This window comes from Porites lutea, chromosome 4 (genome assembly GCF_958299795.1).
Source record: "Porites lutea chromosome 4, jaPorLute2.1, whole genome shotgun sequence".
NCBI lineage: Eukaryota > Metazoa > Cnidaria > Anthozoa > Scleractinia > Poritidae > Porites > Porites lutea.
This window is the reverse complement of record NC_133204.1, coordinates 886,391-902,976: the sequence shown is the minus strand read 5'-3', so window position 1 is coordinate 902,976 and position 16,586 is coordinate 886,391. Positions and strand designations below refer to the sequence as shown.

General features: G+C 39.0%; 1 protein-coding gene across 3 annotated transcripts; it reads left to right on the top strand.

Moving 5' to 3' along the window:
* Nucleotides 1-1,272: 1,272 nt before the first annotated feature.
* LOC140933981 (uncharacterized) lies at nucleotides 1,273-16,441 on the top strand. Of its 3 annotated transcripts, XM_073383669.1 has the most exons (5): nucleotides 1,273-1,433; nucleotides 12,400-12,457; nucleotides 13,064-13,227; nucleotides 14,485-14,607; nucleotides 15,926-16,438. In XM_073383669.1, the coding sequence occupies exons 2-5, from the start codon at nucleotides 12,430-12,432 to the stop codon at nucleotides 16,091-16,093; spliced, it is 483 nt and encodes a 160-aa protein (XP_073239770.1). In that variant the 5' UTR covers nucleotides 1,273-1,433; nucleotides 12,400-12,429; the 3' UTR covers nucleotides 16,094-16,438. The 3 variants fall into 3 exon arrangements, with proteins under 3 accessions (XP_073239770.1, XP_073239772.1, XP_073239771.1); XM_073383671.1 differs by lacking the exon at nucleotides 14,485-14,607 and having other exon boundaries at nucleotides 15,926-16,441; XM_073383670.1 differs by lacking the exon at nucleotides 12,400-12,457 and having other exon boundaries at nucleotides 1,276-1,433; nucleotides 15,926-16,440.
* Nucleotides 16,442-16,586: the final 145 nt, after the last annotated feature.

Below are 16,586 nucleotides of genomic sequence, written 5' to 3'. Positions count from 1 at the left end.
TCTTATATTTTCTGCAAAGTTGACCTGTATATAGCGGTCACCCTGTTTATAACGGTCGCCGTGCTTGTAATTGTGTTTTGAAATCAAACGGAGAAAGAATCTTTCCGCTAATATAAATCCCTTTAACACGAAGAAGACAGATAAAGATACATAAATGAACTGTTTGTTTAATTTCTTATTGTAATAGCATTAGAAATCTTTAACTAATACCTGTAAAGCGTTAGGGCTCCCTGTAGCTTGGTGAAAACCTTCAGTGTTGGCCCAAAGGCGTTTACGTTCTTATTCAACTCACAGCTTTCCAGATATCGCTTGTGGACTTCTTTTAAGTCGTCTAACGCTCTTCGCTTTTAGTGAACGGTGGTATAAGAAGCCTTTCTCATTAATCCTTTTAACATGCTTAATTTTTTGTTCAAAGAAAGTAAAACAATACGCTTTAAAGAAAAAAAAAATGTACACGGATTCATGGGGATGAGCCTAACTATTGCTCCCATTCTGGGGAATCAGTTAACAATGAGAGGAAAATGGTGTGTCTTAATCGTGGAAAATTGAATAAAGAAACATTAAGCATGCTGTAGGTGGTAGAGAAACGCTAAAACACTTGCATTAATTCTTGGTTTGCAACCACGTGACGAGGCGGCCATGTTGGGGGTCAATAAAATGGAATTTTTCCTCGAAGAATTTACATGAAAATAGAGTACGAACATAAACCACAAAGGACTGCAAAGGACCGCAATCGAATATGCCGAAGAACGTAGGATCTATAAAGACCTGATCAACAAAAATGAAAAGTAGACATTAAATTCTGCAAGCAGAATACTGCACTGCTGATCGTACTACGTGAAAATTAACTCTGCAAGACATCAACACGACACCGAAAGAACTCAAAACAGAGCAGGATTGTAGCCATAGACAGCTGTTTAGCCCTCTTTGGGGCTAGTGAAAATAGAAAATAGAGAAGAAGAAAATAGAGTTTAGTTGCCACAGGAGAGAAATGCTTTTGTTCTTGACCACCAACATGGCCGCCGTGACGTAACGCGCAAATCAGCAATAAAGAGAAAATCAGTGAAGGAATCGCGCTTCCGCGGCAGTAATGATCGCTGTCGATATTGCACGTTTTCATATTCTGGTAAAATACATACGCAAAAAGAAGGAGTTTCCGGCGTTTTGAGTGAATACTATATATATAGCCGGAAATGAAATATTTTTGAGAAACGACAGCTGTGGGGACTGGGGCTGGTCCAGTTGAAGTGCAACATCGGTAGAATAGAGGGCTTTTTATAGACGCAGCATCAACTCAATCGCACTGATCAGCTTCTCCTACTGCGTCATAATCGACGAAGTATTCACGTCATAGTAGGGGACTAAATCACAATTTATCCATTTACGGATTGGCTGCTTTTATGATCGTTACTCCAGCAAGACAACGTTCAAAGGTAAGGAAGTGACTGTTTTCAAGACTTAGAAAACCGAAAATAATGATAACTTACAACAACAAAGAGCTTTTTTTGCATGACCATACAAGTACGTACAGTTTGCAAAAGCTATTTTAAAAACTAGTCCTTCATGTATTGTCTATAATACGTAGCTTCGTCAAGATGTGATAAAAACTTCATATGCCACAAATGCATGCTTAGGCTTATCGATCTTATCATTAGCACCTTTACTAAGAGTGACTACGCAAGCCTCAATAAGTAAATGCTTTAAAATGGACCCGGCTACGATAGGAGATGGGTCACTGATATAAATAAGTAGTCAAGAAATTAGTTTAATGTCTTCTCCAATCAACTTGTTCTGTTGGGAAACAGTAAACGATGTTCATTGTTTTGTCTTCCTCCATATTAATTTACGATCAGATTCAATTTGGGGTTTACGCAGCTTCATCCTTCCATGGGAATTTAACCGGGATTTCTATAAGGTTAGGACTGGCGATATTGAGATCATATAGAAAACGAGTTCTGTTAAGGTTTACCAAAATATGTTAATAAGTTTTGTGTGGAGCTCCTTAATCAATGGGTAAAGTTTAGGTTGGAACTAATTATTCTTAAATGGGAGATAAAGCTCGTCTTGGGGTTATTACAGAAACTAGTACAGATTCTTCTTTCTTGGTCGACTGAATTTCTTCGAGTGAGGTACTTTGAAGTGGGCTGGCCATCAGGATTTCAATGTGAGGCCAAGAAGTATTTTTTTTATATCAAAACTGTTTAAACTTAATGTTATCGGAAGTTATTGTTTCAATATAAAAACAGCTTAAACTTGACATTAAGTTGCTCAGAAGGAGAAGTTGGAAACCCTTGAAAACATGCTGCCAGTTGAGTTTGGCACAACCTTTAATTTTTACGTGGAACTCATAGGAAGGGAAACTGCTTGACTGTACTTAGTTCCGCTTGAATTAGTCCTCGATAACAGATGGATAAATTGGTAAAAAAAAGGTTAATACCCTGTTTTAGACGCCTGTTCATGCATTCGAGTTCACACTTGTGGGAAATATTTTTTTAAAAAATTTGCCGGTTGCTAGTGCTAAATTCAACAACATAGTGTTCAGTACTTTTACATCATGCAGCAATTAGTGAATATTGCTTTTCAGCGCAGATAGCTGACTCATTACAGACGTCTAGCTATTATGTGATTTCCCACAAACTTCCGTGTTCTAGCTACTGAAGCAATGCACGTTCACGGCGTAAAAACACAGATATTATCATATAACCAAAATGAACATACGCAGGACGATTTTTCGCTAAAAACATTTGAATTGTCATCAAATAATACTAGAACAAGTTATTTTGATTTGAAATCCTAAAGTCTGCTTGAAGTCCATATAGGAGCTAAGAACATAAAACGGTTACATAATCGAAGCAACTCGCGGCGTCCCGGTGAATTATTGTCTTGGAAATGTTAGACTGCTTGCAGTCCGCCTTTTCTCTCAAAATCCGTCTAGTTCTTGTCTCATCCAGCGCGATTGCAAACCACGACGTTATTATCACGCCCTCGTTTCTCGCGGCTCGCGGCTTTGCCGCTCGCGTGCTTAGGTTTTGCGTGCAGTAACTTTGCAAAGAAAAATAAGAGACTGCTCGCAGTCTAGGGAAATGACATATTAAGACGGAATCCACAAGGAAATTGAGTAATTTTAATTTTTAAAGGACAAAAATCAAAATTACTCAATTTCCTAGTGGATTTCGTCTTGATGTACTCCAGAGATACAAGATAGAAGTTCCCAGAATTTGTTACCAGAATTGTATCTTTCAAAATTTGATAATGATGATAGTAATAATTTTAAAAGGAAAAGCTTTTTTTCCATCGATTAAGACAAAAATTTTATCTCTATAAACTCAAATAAAACTTAAAAAGTTACTGAGGTATATCATAATTATCCTTGCAGATACTAGCTTTCTTCTCAGTACAGATTTGAAAAAAAAGCTATCTATTGTTGGTTTTCACATGACGTCACTAAAATTCAAACTACAAAACTATTGATCCTACTGAGATTTTACTTTCACGATGCATTAGAGCAACTGAAAACTAATTTTCATACAAATGTTCGCTTCAAAACGGTTCTTGGTTTTCTTATAGAGTGCGCTTGAATTTCTAAACTTTTGCGTGACTCGGCTTTTACATGACGGCCAAGAGAGCTGCCATGTAGGTAGAAAAAAAAGACTTATTTTAGGGAATTTTGCTATCTAAACAGTTCATGTATTAGAAAAAAGTATTACTTTAATGTTTACGAGTTCCTCGATGAATAAATTCACGCTTTTGTAGCAGAACTCGGTAACAGATGTTGCTGTTGGTTTCCGTCTGCAATGTTGGAGCCCATCCAGGTGGGCACTAGCATAGCGTCTCCTAGACTTTCTCAAAGTCGTTCGCTTGGTTTTCTGCTTTGAAGAGAGAAGTTCCTTATATCCCTCGGGAAGAGAATTGCATAATAATAGTGCAATGTATGAAAAAGCCTTTTGACCATACATCTTAAGATTGTATCTACAAATTACAAAAAAAATTTACTAGAAGAGCGGGAGGGAATATCCGGCGATAAAAATTCACATAAAAAATTGTTGCCATGTCATTTAACGGGGTTAAAAGCAGAAATTTAAAAACAACCCACTGTCGCGTAATTTTTTACGTGCGTACGTGCCTAAAATTTGCGTTCGTAAATATTGATGTTTATTGATGTTTACAGGGGCGTAGCGTCTTTTAAGCAAATACGCAAGTGCGCACTCTAGAAATTGGTAGGATTTTTTAAAAATATTTTCCGTTATGTAAAGGCCATTTGTAGTGTTGCCTCTGTCTGTCTTGCTGTTATTCCACATCATTTTTACACGAAAAATACAACATTTTGAGGAGTGAAATGTGATTAATTCGAAACATTCTTGAATGTTTGCCTTAATGCGATCGCACAATAATACATTATGCGTATTCATAAAAAACAGAGGGGGGATTGGGAAAATTAATGTAAAACACATTTTTTAGGGTACAACAAAGGTGCGAGGCCACAAAGAATCGACCCTGACTGATTGTCATTCCTTTTTAGATTTATCTGGAAAGTTTTCCCATTCAAAAGCTATTCATTTTCTTTTTGTCCAAAAAGTCTATCAAAGACTACTTAAATGTCACTCAAGTGGGAAACTGCTTTTAAGCAAGAAATTACAAGATAAAGGCTCCGCAGGTCAATCTGGCCACCTGATTACGCCTTCCAGTCCCAGAGACTCTTGTGAAACCACTTGATCAAACCAATGCCGTTTTCTATGCATTAAGACACCTCTTTCTTACTCTATTTCGGCGTGTGCTGCTCAGTGAGCACAGTTTCAGCTCGATCGTGATGAAAAGAATAAAGACTACACTACGTAATACGATGACAGATGAGCGACTTTCATCCTTGTCGATTTTACGTATACATAAACACAAACTCGTTAATGTTGTTAACGTCACTAAATTTACGCAACAAAAAGAGAGGCTCCTCGCCTTGTTCTTGTAAACATTCCAATACAGCTCAAAGAAGAACGACAAGAACGTTTTAAAAGCTTTTTTTCCTAATATTATGTCCTGTTTTAAACAAGCCTGTAAACTGCCGAAATATGTACTTGTTTTTGAGATCATATGGACCCGTGTGCATACTTGCCAAAATGACCACGCTACGCCGGTGGTTTATTGATTTTTTTTTTGCCTGGAGTAATGAAAACCGGGTTAGCAAACATTTTGTAATTTTTCTCAACTTCTCCTGTCTAACAGCTTGTTTACTGTGTTGTTTGTTTATGTCGTGTTTTTTTTTTTTTTGCTTGTTTTGTGGTTAGGGATTTGTGTAGAAGTGGGTGTAGACAGAATTACTATCTTATCCCCCCCCCCATCCCTTTTTTTCCCTACCCACAATTTTTTATTTCACACAAGTGACAGTAATTTGAAATCAGTGCGGGCCTAAAGCTGGTTTCGGTGCCGTTTAGCAGTTTAGTTTTAGATATTGGTCACCTTGAGAAAAGTTTCCCGGAGAGCATCATGTAAAGCTCTGAGATGGGACAAAGTTATTACGATTCGCAGAGTCTGCATCGTCCAGTATCCTATTATATTCTCGTTTCATTTGGCTAAACGGATCAATCACCCTGATCCGGCCTGAGACAGAAAGGTACGATATTGTTCGCTTTTCTAAGGTGACCACTAAGTCTTTGGCCACGGGAACAGGCTCTTAGGAGTCAAATGAATTAGGTGAGAGCAAAATTGCAGGTGAACTTTGACCCAGGCCAAGACGTCGTTTTTTTTTTCTGGTGGGAAAACAAAAGGGGCGCGATCCATTCAACCAAAATTTCCGGAAATTTCGGTCCAAAACCCAATGGATCGGTTCGGTCAAACCGGAAAAGTTTCGAAAAAACGGGTCCACCTTTTGAGGTGGACCACTTTTCCCGGTAGGACCGGTTGGAATTTTGGTTGAATGGATCGCGCCCAAGGCTAAGGTGATCCGCCGACCGTGTGACCTTACATCCATGAACTTGAATAAGACGAGTGTGAGAGAAAAGTCCAGAGGTGTTTATCTGGCGATAGGCTGAGTTTTTCCCAGTTATTCGATGATATTTCGCTTATGTTAAACGAGAGAAGATTATGCGTGGTTGTGGATAGTCCTATCAGTGCCGCGAAAGTGTGTGATTGTGTCATTTCCGCATTTTGTTGACAGGTATGTGATCGCGTGGTTGAACAGCGGTTTGGCCAAAATATTCTATGCCAGCCATTAATATTATTTCGTCGGTGTATAGTTTAGCTGATTGTACCTTGGAAAAGCGACTCTCGACTCAGGAAAATTGGATCTAGGTCTAGTTTCAGCGGGTTCTAATGGCATTGAACCATAGGCCGATTAAGACAGTGATAATTTCTTGCACTACGTTTCATTCAGTTTGTTGTCTATTCCATGCGGAATCCTGTTGTTTGTCGAACCGCGAAAAAAGTAGTTTTTTGCTAACTATTTAAGTTGTTATGTAAGCCTTAACCAGGCACTCTTTCACCGCAGTTCACTCAACTTAAAAATTTCTAGACTGAAATGACACCGGTTTGAAATTTAGCGAATTCAGTTTACTGAATAAATGTTCTAAAAATTGTGTCAATTTAAATTTAGAGTCGTTGGAATCCTACTAGAGACCATTAACTTACTGCCCTGCGTTAGATAAAAACCCCATTTACAGGCGCTAAAAAAATCGGCACGGCACGCCAAATTGTTGGCACCGTGCTGACGACTTTAAGGCACGGCACTCCCAATTTTCGACGTGTAAACGTATCGGTCCCAAATGCAATGGGGCACCAGTGCTCAATGGCTTGACATTTACGCATAATAATGAGCTACCATGGCGGGCTATTCAAGCATGAACGCCGCACAAAAGCACCACAGTAAGAGAGAAAAGGGAGGAGTTTTTTGCGAAGATCACTAACTAAAATCGTCATTTTAAATATTTATGGTCTACTTTTTTTAAGATAAAACAGTGGCTTTTTGCAGTTAAAGGGCTAATCCTCAACGTTACGTAAAAACCAGGAAAATTCAACGAGAATAACTTGTAGACTTGTTGCTTTCAAAATTCTGTTTTTTCGATATTTCTAGTATGGGTTACGTTAAGAGCGCATTAAGATTTCGTTTGGATTTTTTTTGTCTAAATAAGCGACAAACTATGTATAAAACAACGGATTATCGAAGATGCACATCTCCCCTACACATTGACAGCTTTTTGGCCTAAATTTAAGCAGAAGAAGTTGTAGACGTTTACCCTCAAAAATCCGAGGTTCAAAATCCGTGCGTGATCAGAGTCAAGTCCTTGTCTCAGGGGCACCCGACGACAATTTTCGGAAAATATCTGTTCGGAAGACGATTTCAGATCTAGAATTTTCGGAACATTTGTTTTAAAATTTCTTGCTTGCTCGCCTCTCCTAGGATTTTCGAACACCAAAAAATTGGTATAATTGGCCATTTTTAACGTATTTTTACCCTAAAAATATCACCTAGTATTTTAGGGAGCCTTTTTTCCGGCTGAAATTTTCGGAAAGGTCAGTTTTGATTCCTATAAGTTTCGAATCACTAGACTTTCAGCTAGTAAATCCGAACAGATGAAAAATTTTTAGGGGATAAAAATATGCCTATATCTACCGTTTAAATGCTAAAATACGTTTAACAATGCTATTTTTAAATGGTTTTGAACTACATTCTCGTTGGGTGCCCCTGTTGTCTTACAGTATAACAATGGTTGCCATGAATAAACAATAAGCAGCTAAACTCCATTGTTATTAACTAAATGCAGTCATCTGTAAACAGGGTGTTTATGTAAATAGGCTGATTAAATAAGGGATTTCGAAGCGCGAAGTTTGAATACTGATCGACACTGCTGGCTTGCGTTTACGTTCGTAAAGATTCAATTATCACAAATGGGAAGGAAGGAAACGTTTCGGGAACATGCGAGAAACGGGCCCCAGGAATCAATTCATAAATCAGTAGAGCTAAATTTTGAAAAAAAGAGGGATGCTCACTTCAACCAACATTCCTCATCTATAAGTTGTTCGTCCTTAGAGATAGAATCGCTCCTCCGTGCTCCAGGCATAAACGGCGCCATCTTGATCATGCTCTAAGTTGCGCATGACTGCAATGTTCATGAGTGTAAGGACGCTGGTCGAAAGTTAACGGACGAAAAGGCGGGAAAAGATATGGCAGTGGGAAACGAAATGGAAGACAGATTGTTTAGAATATATAGTACTTTGGTCATACATTTGGTCATAAACTTTTCTATTATTTGCATGGTGGCTCCTAAAAGAGCCGTTTTTGTCGTGCTTAGCGCTTGTATCAGTGCGCCCCAGCAGGGTATTTTTTTCTGAGGACAACGCGAAGACGTTCGACTGGTCGGGATACTTTCTTGCCATCGCAGTAAAACGCAGGTGACTTGGACACCAACAGTCGGAAGGTCAACTGGACGATCCGGCACCGGTTTCCTTTAGCGTTGATTGTCTGCTCCACGTACGAGCTAAGGCCAGCTTCTTCTAGATCTTGGTCGCTGATGTCTGTTGGAGCCAGCTGAAGTTGCGGTGGTAGGATCAGGAACAGGAAACGGACCACGTCGTGGCGAATCTCGATCGACTCTTTGTGTTTAAGTGGAACTTTCATTCCCCTTTCAAACACGAGGCCGATCCTCTCTCTGGCTTCTTCAACACGTACCGGGTCTGGTTCGGGATTTTTAAATGCCTCTATCATCTCAGAAGGTAGATGAGCCTTTGGCTCCCATGTGTTTTCGCAGGCGCAGAAATTTTTCCACCTTACCATGAACATTGTTTTTCCGTTGAAAATTTTCTTCCCAACTATCCACTAGGCTTGATAGATACCGAGTACGTCAGGCCTTTTCTTAGACTTTTTTCCGGTCTCGAGAAGCAGTTTCTACAAGGTCAAGACCTTCTACTCGGGAACTAAAGTGGGCAGTGGGTCCTTGTGTGCAAACCGTTTTTGTTATTTCTGGAGCAATCCACTGCTAAGCTCACGTTTCAAAATGGCATCTGACGGGGAGAAGGAGTAACTATGTTGAGATCCACATTTTGCGTACTCAAGGTGTGAACACAAAACCATTTTGTGCCGGTTCCCAGGCACTGGTTTTCGGGCAGCAAGTGTGGGCAGTCTCTTAGAATCACGTTTAGGGCAAATGTTAATTTGTACAACATAACCGAGTGCTCCCTTTACTGGTCGTTTGCCAATCATCATGTCTACACGAAAAAAGTAGTTTCATTCATAGCATTTATTCTGGATAGTTTATCTCCTCATTTTTTTTAATTTGAGAAATTGTCAACATGAATCTGAGTTTTGTCATGAACGCGATTCTAAATCTCTCTTTATCTTTGTTCAGGATCGTACTTAATCTGGTTCCTGAACGTGTCTCTTCGTCGTCCCTTGCCATTCATGGTAGAAGAGGAAACGGTTACCCTGGCAAAAACGACAGCGAAAACGGCACTTAATATAAAAAAGGCTTTTTTCCAAATTTTGTCACATTTATTTCGACACACCTTAAGTCGCAAATGTAGATGAATTTCTTTGGTATTGAATTATTGAAGATCACACCTAACACTAGAGGGAGAAAGAGAATTTTTTCCTAGCGTGTTTGCGTCCTCCATACGACATGAAATTCCCTCAGTTGACGTTTTAGTCGTGCAGTAACGGCGAAGAAATATACAAAAAAGTGTACTGCACGAGTAGAGTAGTAGATTTGATGATGAAACCTATTGCCGTTGCCGTCCGCGTTGTGTTTCACCTTGCTATACGACATTTATTTTGCTGGGTCTGCTAAATCACTAGCCGAAAAGAATGCAACAAACAGCAAACAGCCAATTTCGGTTTCATTCTCAACACTCTTATTAATCAAAGTGAGAAGAATAAAAAAATACTTACTTACGCTGGTGAGTTACTGAGTATGATGACAGAGGAGGACTGTTGGAGAAAGTTCTAATTGTTAGTGAGCGCGTTTATATGAAAAGATTGAGACATACAAGTTTCCTGTGAAGTGTTTTTCATTTTAATATCGAAATCAATAAACCGTACGTCAAACTCAGTGCGCATAAAATAGACTGTTCCACTGCCCTCTCAGTACAGCCAATACTTGCCTCGGTTATACTAATAATTTTCATTTACATATAAACAAATTAATGTTTTGGTTGCAATTTGTTACTTTTCGTCATGTTTGTTACGGTCTTCGATCTGGACGTTTTTTTATCGCAATAATTTTGTTCTATGAGCACAAACAGGTTGCCTTTAGAATTATCAATAAACTCTAAAACAAGGGGATAATTCATTTTTTTGACCAGCGTTCAATAAGTTCTTCAACCATTCGTTGCTCTAAATTAAGTAACTTATAAAGAAACATGATTGGAATAAAATAAAAACAGATGGACACTGTATGTATTTATATTTCCAAAAAAAAGAAAAACCACTGACAGCCACCATACAAATATGTTTAGGGCGACGTGGATATAATCTAAGCTGGTAAGTTAAAAAAAAAAATTCTTTGGCTGCTTTCTAAAAATATGCGGGTTTTAGAACCTTACAAAAAGGATTCAGTGCCACCACAAACCAAAGCACGAGCATCTATTTTTAGTAAAACTATGCGTTGAAATAATATGCATTCACTTCTTCACTGGGTTGACGTTAAAAGCTTTTATCCTTCCTATAGCTAAGTTCTTTTGTCCGGATGCTTTCATTCAAGTCATTTTATGGAAAGAAATTTTAAAGTTTTCGTTAACAAGGGTAGTAAACAGGACTCGGAAAACTGCAACCCACCGATCCATCGAGATGCAATGGTTAAAAACTAAAAAATGAAACAGTTTTTTTTCACTGAGTGAAGCATTTCCACGAACATTCGGCCGAGATAATGAAAAACGGTTCTCTCGTTTGATGAATAGATGCAACATTCTTAATTTTGAGCTGATTTGAACTTGTATTTAGACATATAGTGCGTGGTAAGTTAGTTTTTTGACTGACGTCTTAATGCAGCTGAAGTTTTTCAGATATGATATGAAGATAATTTGAAATCTAATGTTTGATTCATCTTCAGCTGGCATGCTCATTTTTTTTTTTTATTAAAACTATAAACCACTAAAAAATTAATTAGCATCTCTAAAATATTTTAATGTACTGCATTTTAGTAAATAGTTTCAAAGACAAAAACATCTACATCAGTACTCTGTGGAGCAATTCAAAAATATCTGAAAAAAACAACAACAATAATAATCTGTTTCTTGTCTTCTTGGCTGTATTAAGGTTCTTAAGGACAGGGTTTAATGTTAATATAAGTAATATAAGAATAAGCTTTCATCAAAAGCACCTGGTGAAAAATGAAGGAGCCTTACATCTTCCCCATCGTCTTTATCATCTTATTCATATCTTCGATAATTATGCCACGGAAATTGATGATTAAATTGCAAAGCCTTTATTCTTAGCCGCATGATACTATGTCAATGAACTAGATGTTGTTTAATTTTTCTTTTAGTTTTAGGCTTTAATAATGAATGTCAAATTTTGAAAAAAAAATCTGGTTTTGTGCAAGACAAGACAGAAGAGAATTATTATAATTTTGACTTTATCAATGCGTGGACCGATTCCTCACTATTCTCGAATAAGCGCCGCGGCACTTATTCGCGTTAATGTGTTCTGTTTACAACATCGACAAGACAACATCTTGAATTTTAAAGAGCGACGCACGCATGCGCATTCTGTTTTTGTCTGGGCGTTTCCCGCCCGTTCGCATTCTCGTCCCCAAAGCCCGTCGTTTCTCGGTCACGTGGTCTTGAGACAAGGGGTTCGTTACAAATCAAGCCGAGTGGCTCTGGGGACGAGAATGGCGAGCTCGCCTCGGATACGTCACCGAAGTGAATTGGCCGAGAGGGAGGGGAAAACGCCGCACAGGGACTAGGCAAGGTTTTTCTGCGACGTCAATCAAACTCTGAAGAATCGGCGCTTCTTAGCGGACCTCTTAGGAAACGAAAGGTCATGGTTTGTGGTTTGTGATTGGTGGATTTCGATCCATTTTGTGTGTTTCTAGGTTCGTTGCTTTTGAACTTCAGAGTTCGGTTGCGGGCAGATTTTCATCGAGAGAGAGACGTCTGGGTACGAGGCAGGTTGCGTGTTGTTTTGTACAATGATGACACATTCATTTTCTCGAATTGACGCTAATGAAAATTTATTTCCTGGTAAAGAAGAGCAAAGGCTGTAGTTGAAACATGAATATAATCAGTAAATGAATTAATTGACGCTGATGGTATTGAAGTGCATACTCGGCTGTCAGTCTAAGCATTCCGCACATCAAGAACAAATTGTTGCATTTTAATACCTTTTTTTAATTAAAGCACAACTAAGCTCCATATAGGCTAGGAATACGATTATATGGATGAGGCAATGTAGCCTTTTTTTTCATCTTTCTGTAGAACCAGTGACAAGAAGTGAAATAGCGAAATATGGCTGACAAGGTGAAACACGACGAAGGTATGTTGACATTCATGTCCTTGCGTAGACAACTGAGCGAATTCAGAATTTGCCAAACCGTTATAACTAGCAATTGTTAATCGGTAAAGAAAAATTGCGACCCTCGAAGTTAAAGTGTTTAACCGGACAGTGATTATCTTAAGGCCTGTTTACAAGGAGAGAGGGTTACCCTTGTGCTAGGGCTACCCTTAGCGGGTTAAAGTTAGCTCTGAACGTTTTACAGGCAAGTTTCACAGGTAAGGTTACCCTGTCAACCAGGTCAACTTTACCAGCTTTTGACGTGTTTCGTCACGCGTGACATTCTTTGCAATGTCCAAAGTTTGAAATAAAACCTATAAAGGCTAAGGCTTAACCTCCTCGTTCTGCATTATTCTTCATATCAGACGAAAGCAGAATTCAATGATTCAATATTTGAATTAAAAATATTGCCTGTTTCTCGACAGTTTCGAGTCAGAATAAAGAGATTCTTCAAATACTATTTTTCATCCTTAGAGTGGTATTTAGCTTTTGTTGCTCTTTTAACTATGTTTCCTGCCGCACCATCTGCTGCCCCTTTTGATTCTTTTAAGTACCTTTGAGCAAACAAATCAATTCTTTTTTTTTAAGTGGAAATGACGCCTCAACCTTACCCAGCACAACAAGGCAAATTTCCAGCCCAGCCTGGTGACCCACAACATCAAGGCCCCCAGCCCTTTACTGGACAACCCATGGGGTATCCACCAGGATACCTAGGGGCACAGCAAAGTACAACAACGGTAGTTATGCAACAGGTAAGGGTTTTTAACCTTAATAAAGACAGCTTAACCAAGTAAAATCAAGAGTAATACAGACACTCAAAAAAGACTTCTTTTAAAAAAGAAAAAAAAAGGAAGAGCAAGAAAATAAATTGAAAAATTGCTGGGTGTTGAAATTATGTCACCTCCTTGGAAACCCGTGAATGACCTATCGATTGAATCCGAAAATTTGCCGATTAAGCGAGTAGACCAGATAAAATCCTTCCACTTCTTTAAGCTTCTTAATAACCACTGAAGATATCACAGGCAGAAGTATTTTTCGAAGGTATCAGTTGAAAATTTTGCTGTTGTTCCCCTCCCCCCCCCCCTTCCCCCACCAAAAAAAAAAAAGAAATTACGCCAGGAATTGACTCACTCTTCGAAGTTTAATTTATCATAACTAAGATTCGATTTCAAACCTCCTTCATGAGTTATTTTCCTTATTTGTTACTCTCTTGATGGAATATCTATAACAGTGTTTGAAAAAAATTATCCAAGTTGGTTTATTCAAAAATCCTTTGTCAGTGTAAGAAGATTTCAAAAGGAGGAGAGAGAAATCAAGAAAAAGTCCAGAAGTTCAGTCCCAGCTCAGCCTATCATCATAAACCGCAGCAGGATTAACTCAGTCAGGAACCTGGGAAAACAGCCGACATTTCGCGACGCCACCAACGATTTAACAGCGAAATAACGCCTGAGAAACGAGCGGAGAAATTCCATACTGACGACGCGTCACTACCAAAATCTGGGTAGTGCTTCTGATTGGTTGAAGCAAATTACACCAGCGGCACGACCAATCAGAAGCAATATGCAGATCTAGTGACGTGTCATCAGTATGGAATTTCTGCGCTCATTTCTCAGACGTCATTTCGCTGGGAAACCAGTGGTAGCGTCACGAAATGTGGTCTGTTTTCTTAGGCTACTCAGTCGGTAGAGCGCTAGACTCTCGGGACCTGACTAACACCCTGCGTCTCAAAATAACTGAGAAACTAAGGTACTGCCTTTGCCCTATAGAAAAGGTTAGACCTTTGCGTGGCTTGGATGACCTCTTAAAATGGCGATCCCGTCTCCAGTAGGAGACTCCAAAATGGTGTCCCCAATTAGTAATTTCATACTAAAAACATTGCCAATCCAATTAAATGTATTTTTTGTAAAGAAGACGTCCCAATGGACTATGTAATTTCACTGACCTATAACTGATAATGAGCTACAAGAAGTTTTGAAAATTAATCCTTTCTCTTTTGTAATATTGATTAGCCCAGCCAAACGGTAATCTTGCCTGCAGCTCCTCGTCCACAGAATTTTATGTGCCTGTCCATTTTTACCTGCTTGTGTTGTATCTGGCCAATCGGTTTAGCTGCCATTTGCTTCAGTAGCACGGTAAGACTATTTACTGTTCCGTTGGTAGACAGCGTTTTTGTACGAACTCTACTCAGCTGTGTTTGTGCCGTTTGTATGTTAATTGATCCTCTATAAGGCCATACAGTGCAACCTCTATTCAGGGGACACCCTCGGGACCAAGGTAAATGTCCCCTGAATAGAGGTATTCCTTGAATGGAGGTAGGGATGGGGTTTGTTTATAATTAACCAACAAATAAAATATTTTCCTTTTAATCTGCCTTTGAATCTGCTGAGTCATTATTCCAAGCATCAATATAATGGATAGACACACTGAATTCTGCAAAGCTGATCTTACGACGTGAAAATTAACTTTGCAAGACATCAACACGACACCGAAAGAACTAAAAACAGAGCGGGGTCGTAGCCGTAGACAGCTGTTTCGCCCTTTTGGGGGCTCGTCAGTACGGCGCAACGAACGGAGAGGCTCTGCCGTAAAATTCCCGCACATGTCATGAAAAAGAAGCAGATCAACACGACACAACGATTTTTTCACCGACTTCCGCGACATGAAATTTAAACTTACCGCACATCGCATGGACTCTGAAAACCGCAATACCGTATTTTGAAATAAAAATTACCGCAACACCGCACCAAAAATAACCCAATACCGCAATACCGCAAACCCCTACGCCCCCCTCAGTGCAGTACATCGATTTAATTTTGAAAGCTATCGCCATTGTGACTAGGAACACTTACATGTAAACTTATCGACGATTTCTGTGGTTAGTCACTTTTTAAGTGCTATAAAGGTGTCCTCTGAATGAAGGTTAAATCTGGCTTTCGGGTCCCAGAAAAAGTGTCCCTTCCCCCTGAATGGAAGTGTCTCTTGAACAGAGGTGTTCCAAAGGAGAGTTCCTCTGTATCATCATCATTGAAAGTGACAGTGACGTTTTAAAAGCAAAACCGTGCACAGTAAGATGTGATGCATCGTCGAACATTCTTCCTTTTTTTTAAGAATGAGACCACCTTGGATTTTTTAACGTTGGGAAAGATTAAGCAATAATCACAAAATTTATCGTCAGTTTGAATAACCAATCAGAATTAAATTTAAATATGTGAACTTTGCAAAGAATGTGTGACATGGTGGCCTTTAATTCAGTGGGGTACTGGAGGAAGTTTCACCAAAATTTAAGTTCCGCGAAATTGTAACTACGGTGTGGGGTTGTCAGATTTACGAAAAACGAGGACTTGATTTGGGTAGCGACATATTTGTTGATTTTAGCCTTAAGTCTATATATATCAGGCCAGTTTGTCAGTAATTTTGTTTTATCATTATTGCCATTAATGTCATCTCTAGGTGGACAGTGCATATGATGGAGGAGATTACGAAGGAGCCCGAAGAAACTCCAGGATAGCTTTGTGGCTGAATGTTGCTTCTATTCTGTGCGGTGTTGGCTTAATCGTTTTCCTGATTGTCTGGTTTGCGGTAGTGGTTACTACTGTCACAACTAAGGTCACCCCTTAAGGGCGTTTACTGCAGTTTGCCAGTGTCGCGGGTTTGCCTTAAATATCGTGTAAAATGAGTGTCTTTGCAGTCATATTTTTTAACTTGGAGAATATCTGCCATAGAATTTGCAGCAGGGAAAATTTAACACAGCAGTGGAAACCGAACTATTAGATCCCAAACTGATCTCTTTTGCACTTTTCCTACATTGCTCGAACACAAGAACAATTACGACGAAATAAAACCTACCTCCCACCGCGACACAGGAGCCGGGAAATCAATATAATCTTTGGTCACTCAATGATAACTGAATTCTTGGGTCTCCCGGAGGAATCGACCTCATTTTTCTTTTTTCTTTTAGTAGATATAGAACTTGAAACTATAAAGTATGTTCAATAAAGTGAGTGTAACATTGATCACTTATTTCACTCCAAATGGATCGAAAAACTTCATGATGGGGTAAAGTTTAAAACTTAAAATCGGAGAGGGACGATTGAAATCATGACGAATCTCA

What these genes read in the sequence shown, in the direction of transcription:
- LOC140933981 (XM_073383669.1), top strand. Translation starts at nt 12,430, where the DNA reads ATGGCTGACAAGGTGAAACACGACGAAG. An exon ending in CAAGGTGAAACACGACGAAG is followed by an intron (nt 12,458 to 13,063) that starts GTATGTTGACAT and finishes TTTTTTTTTAAG; the next exon opens with TGGAAATGACGCCTCAACCT. An exon ending in CCATTTGCTTCAGTAGCACG is followed by an intron (nt 14,608 to 15,925) that starts GTAAGACTATTT and finishes TGTCATCTCTAG; the next exon opens with GTGGACAGTGCATATGATGG.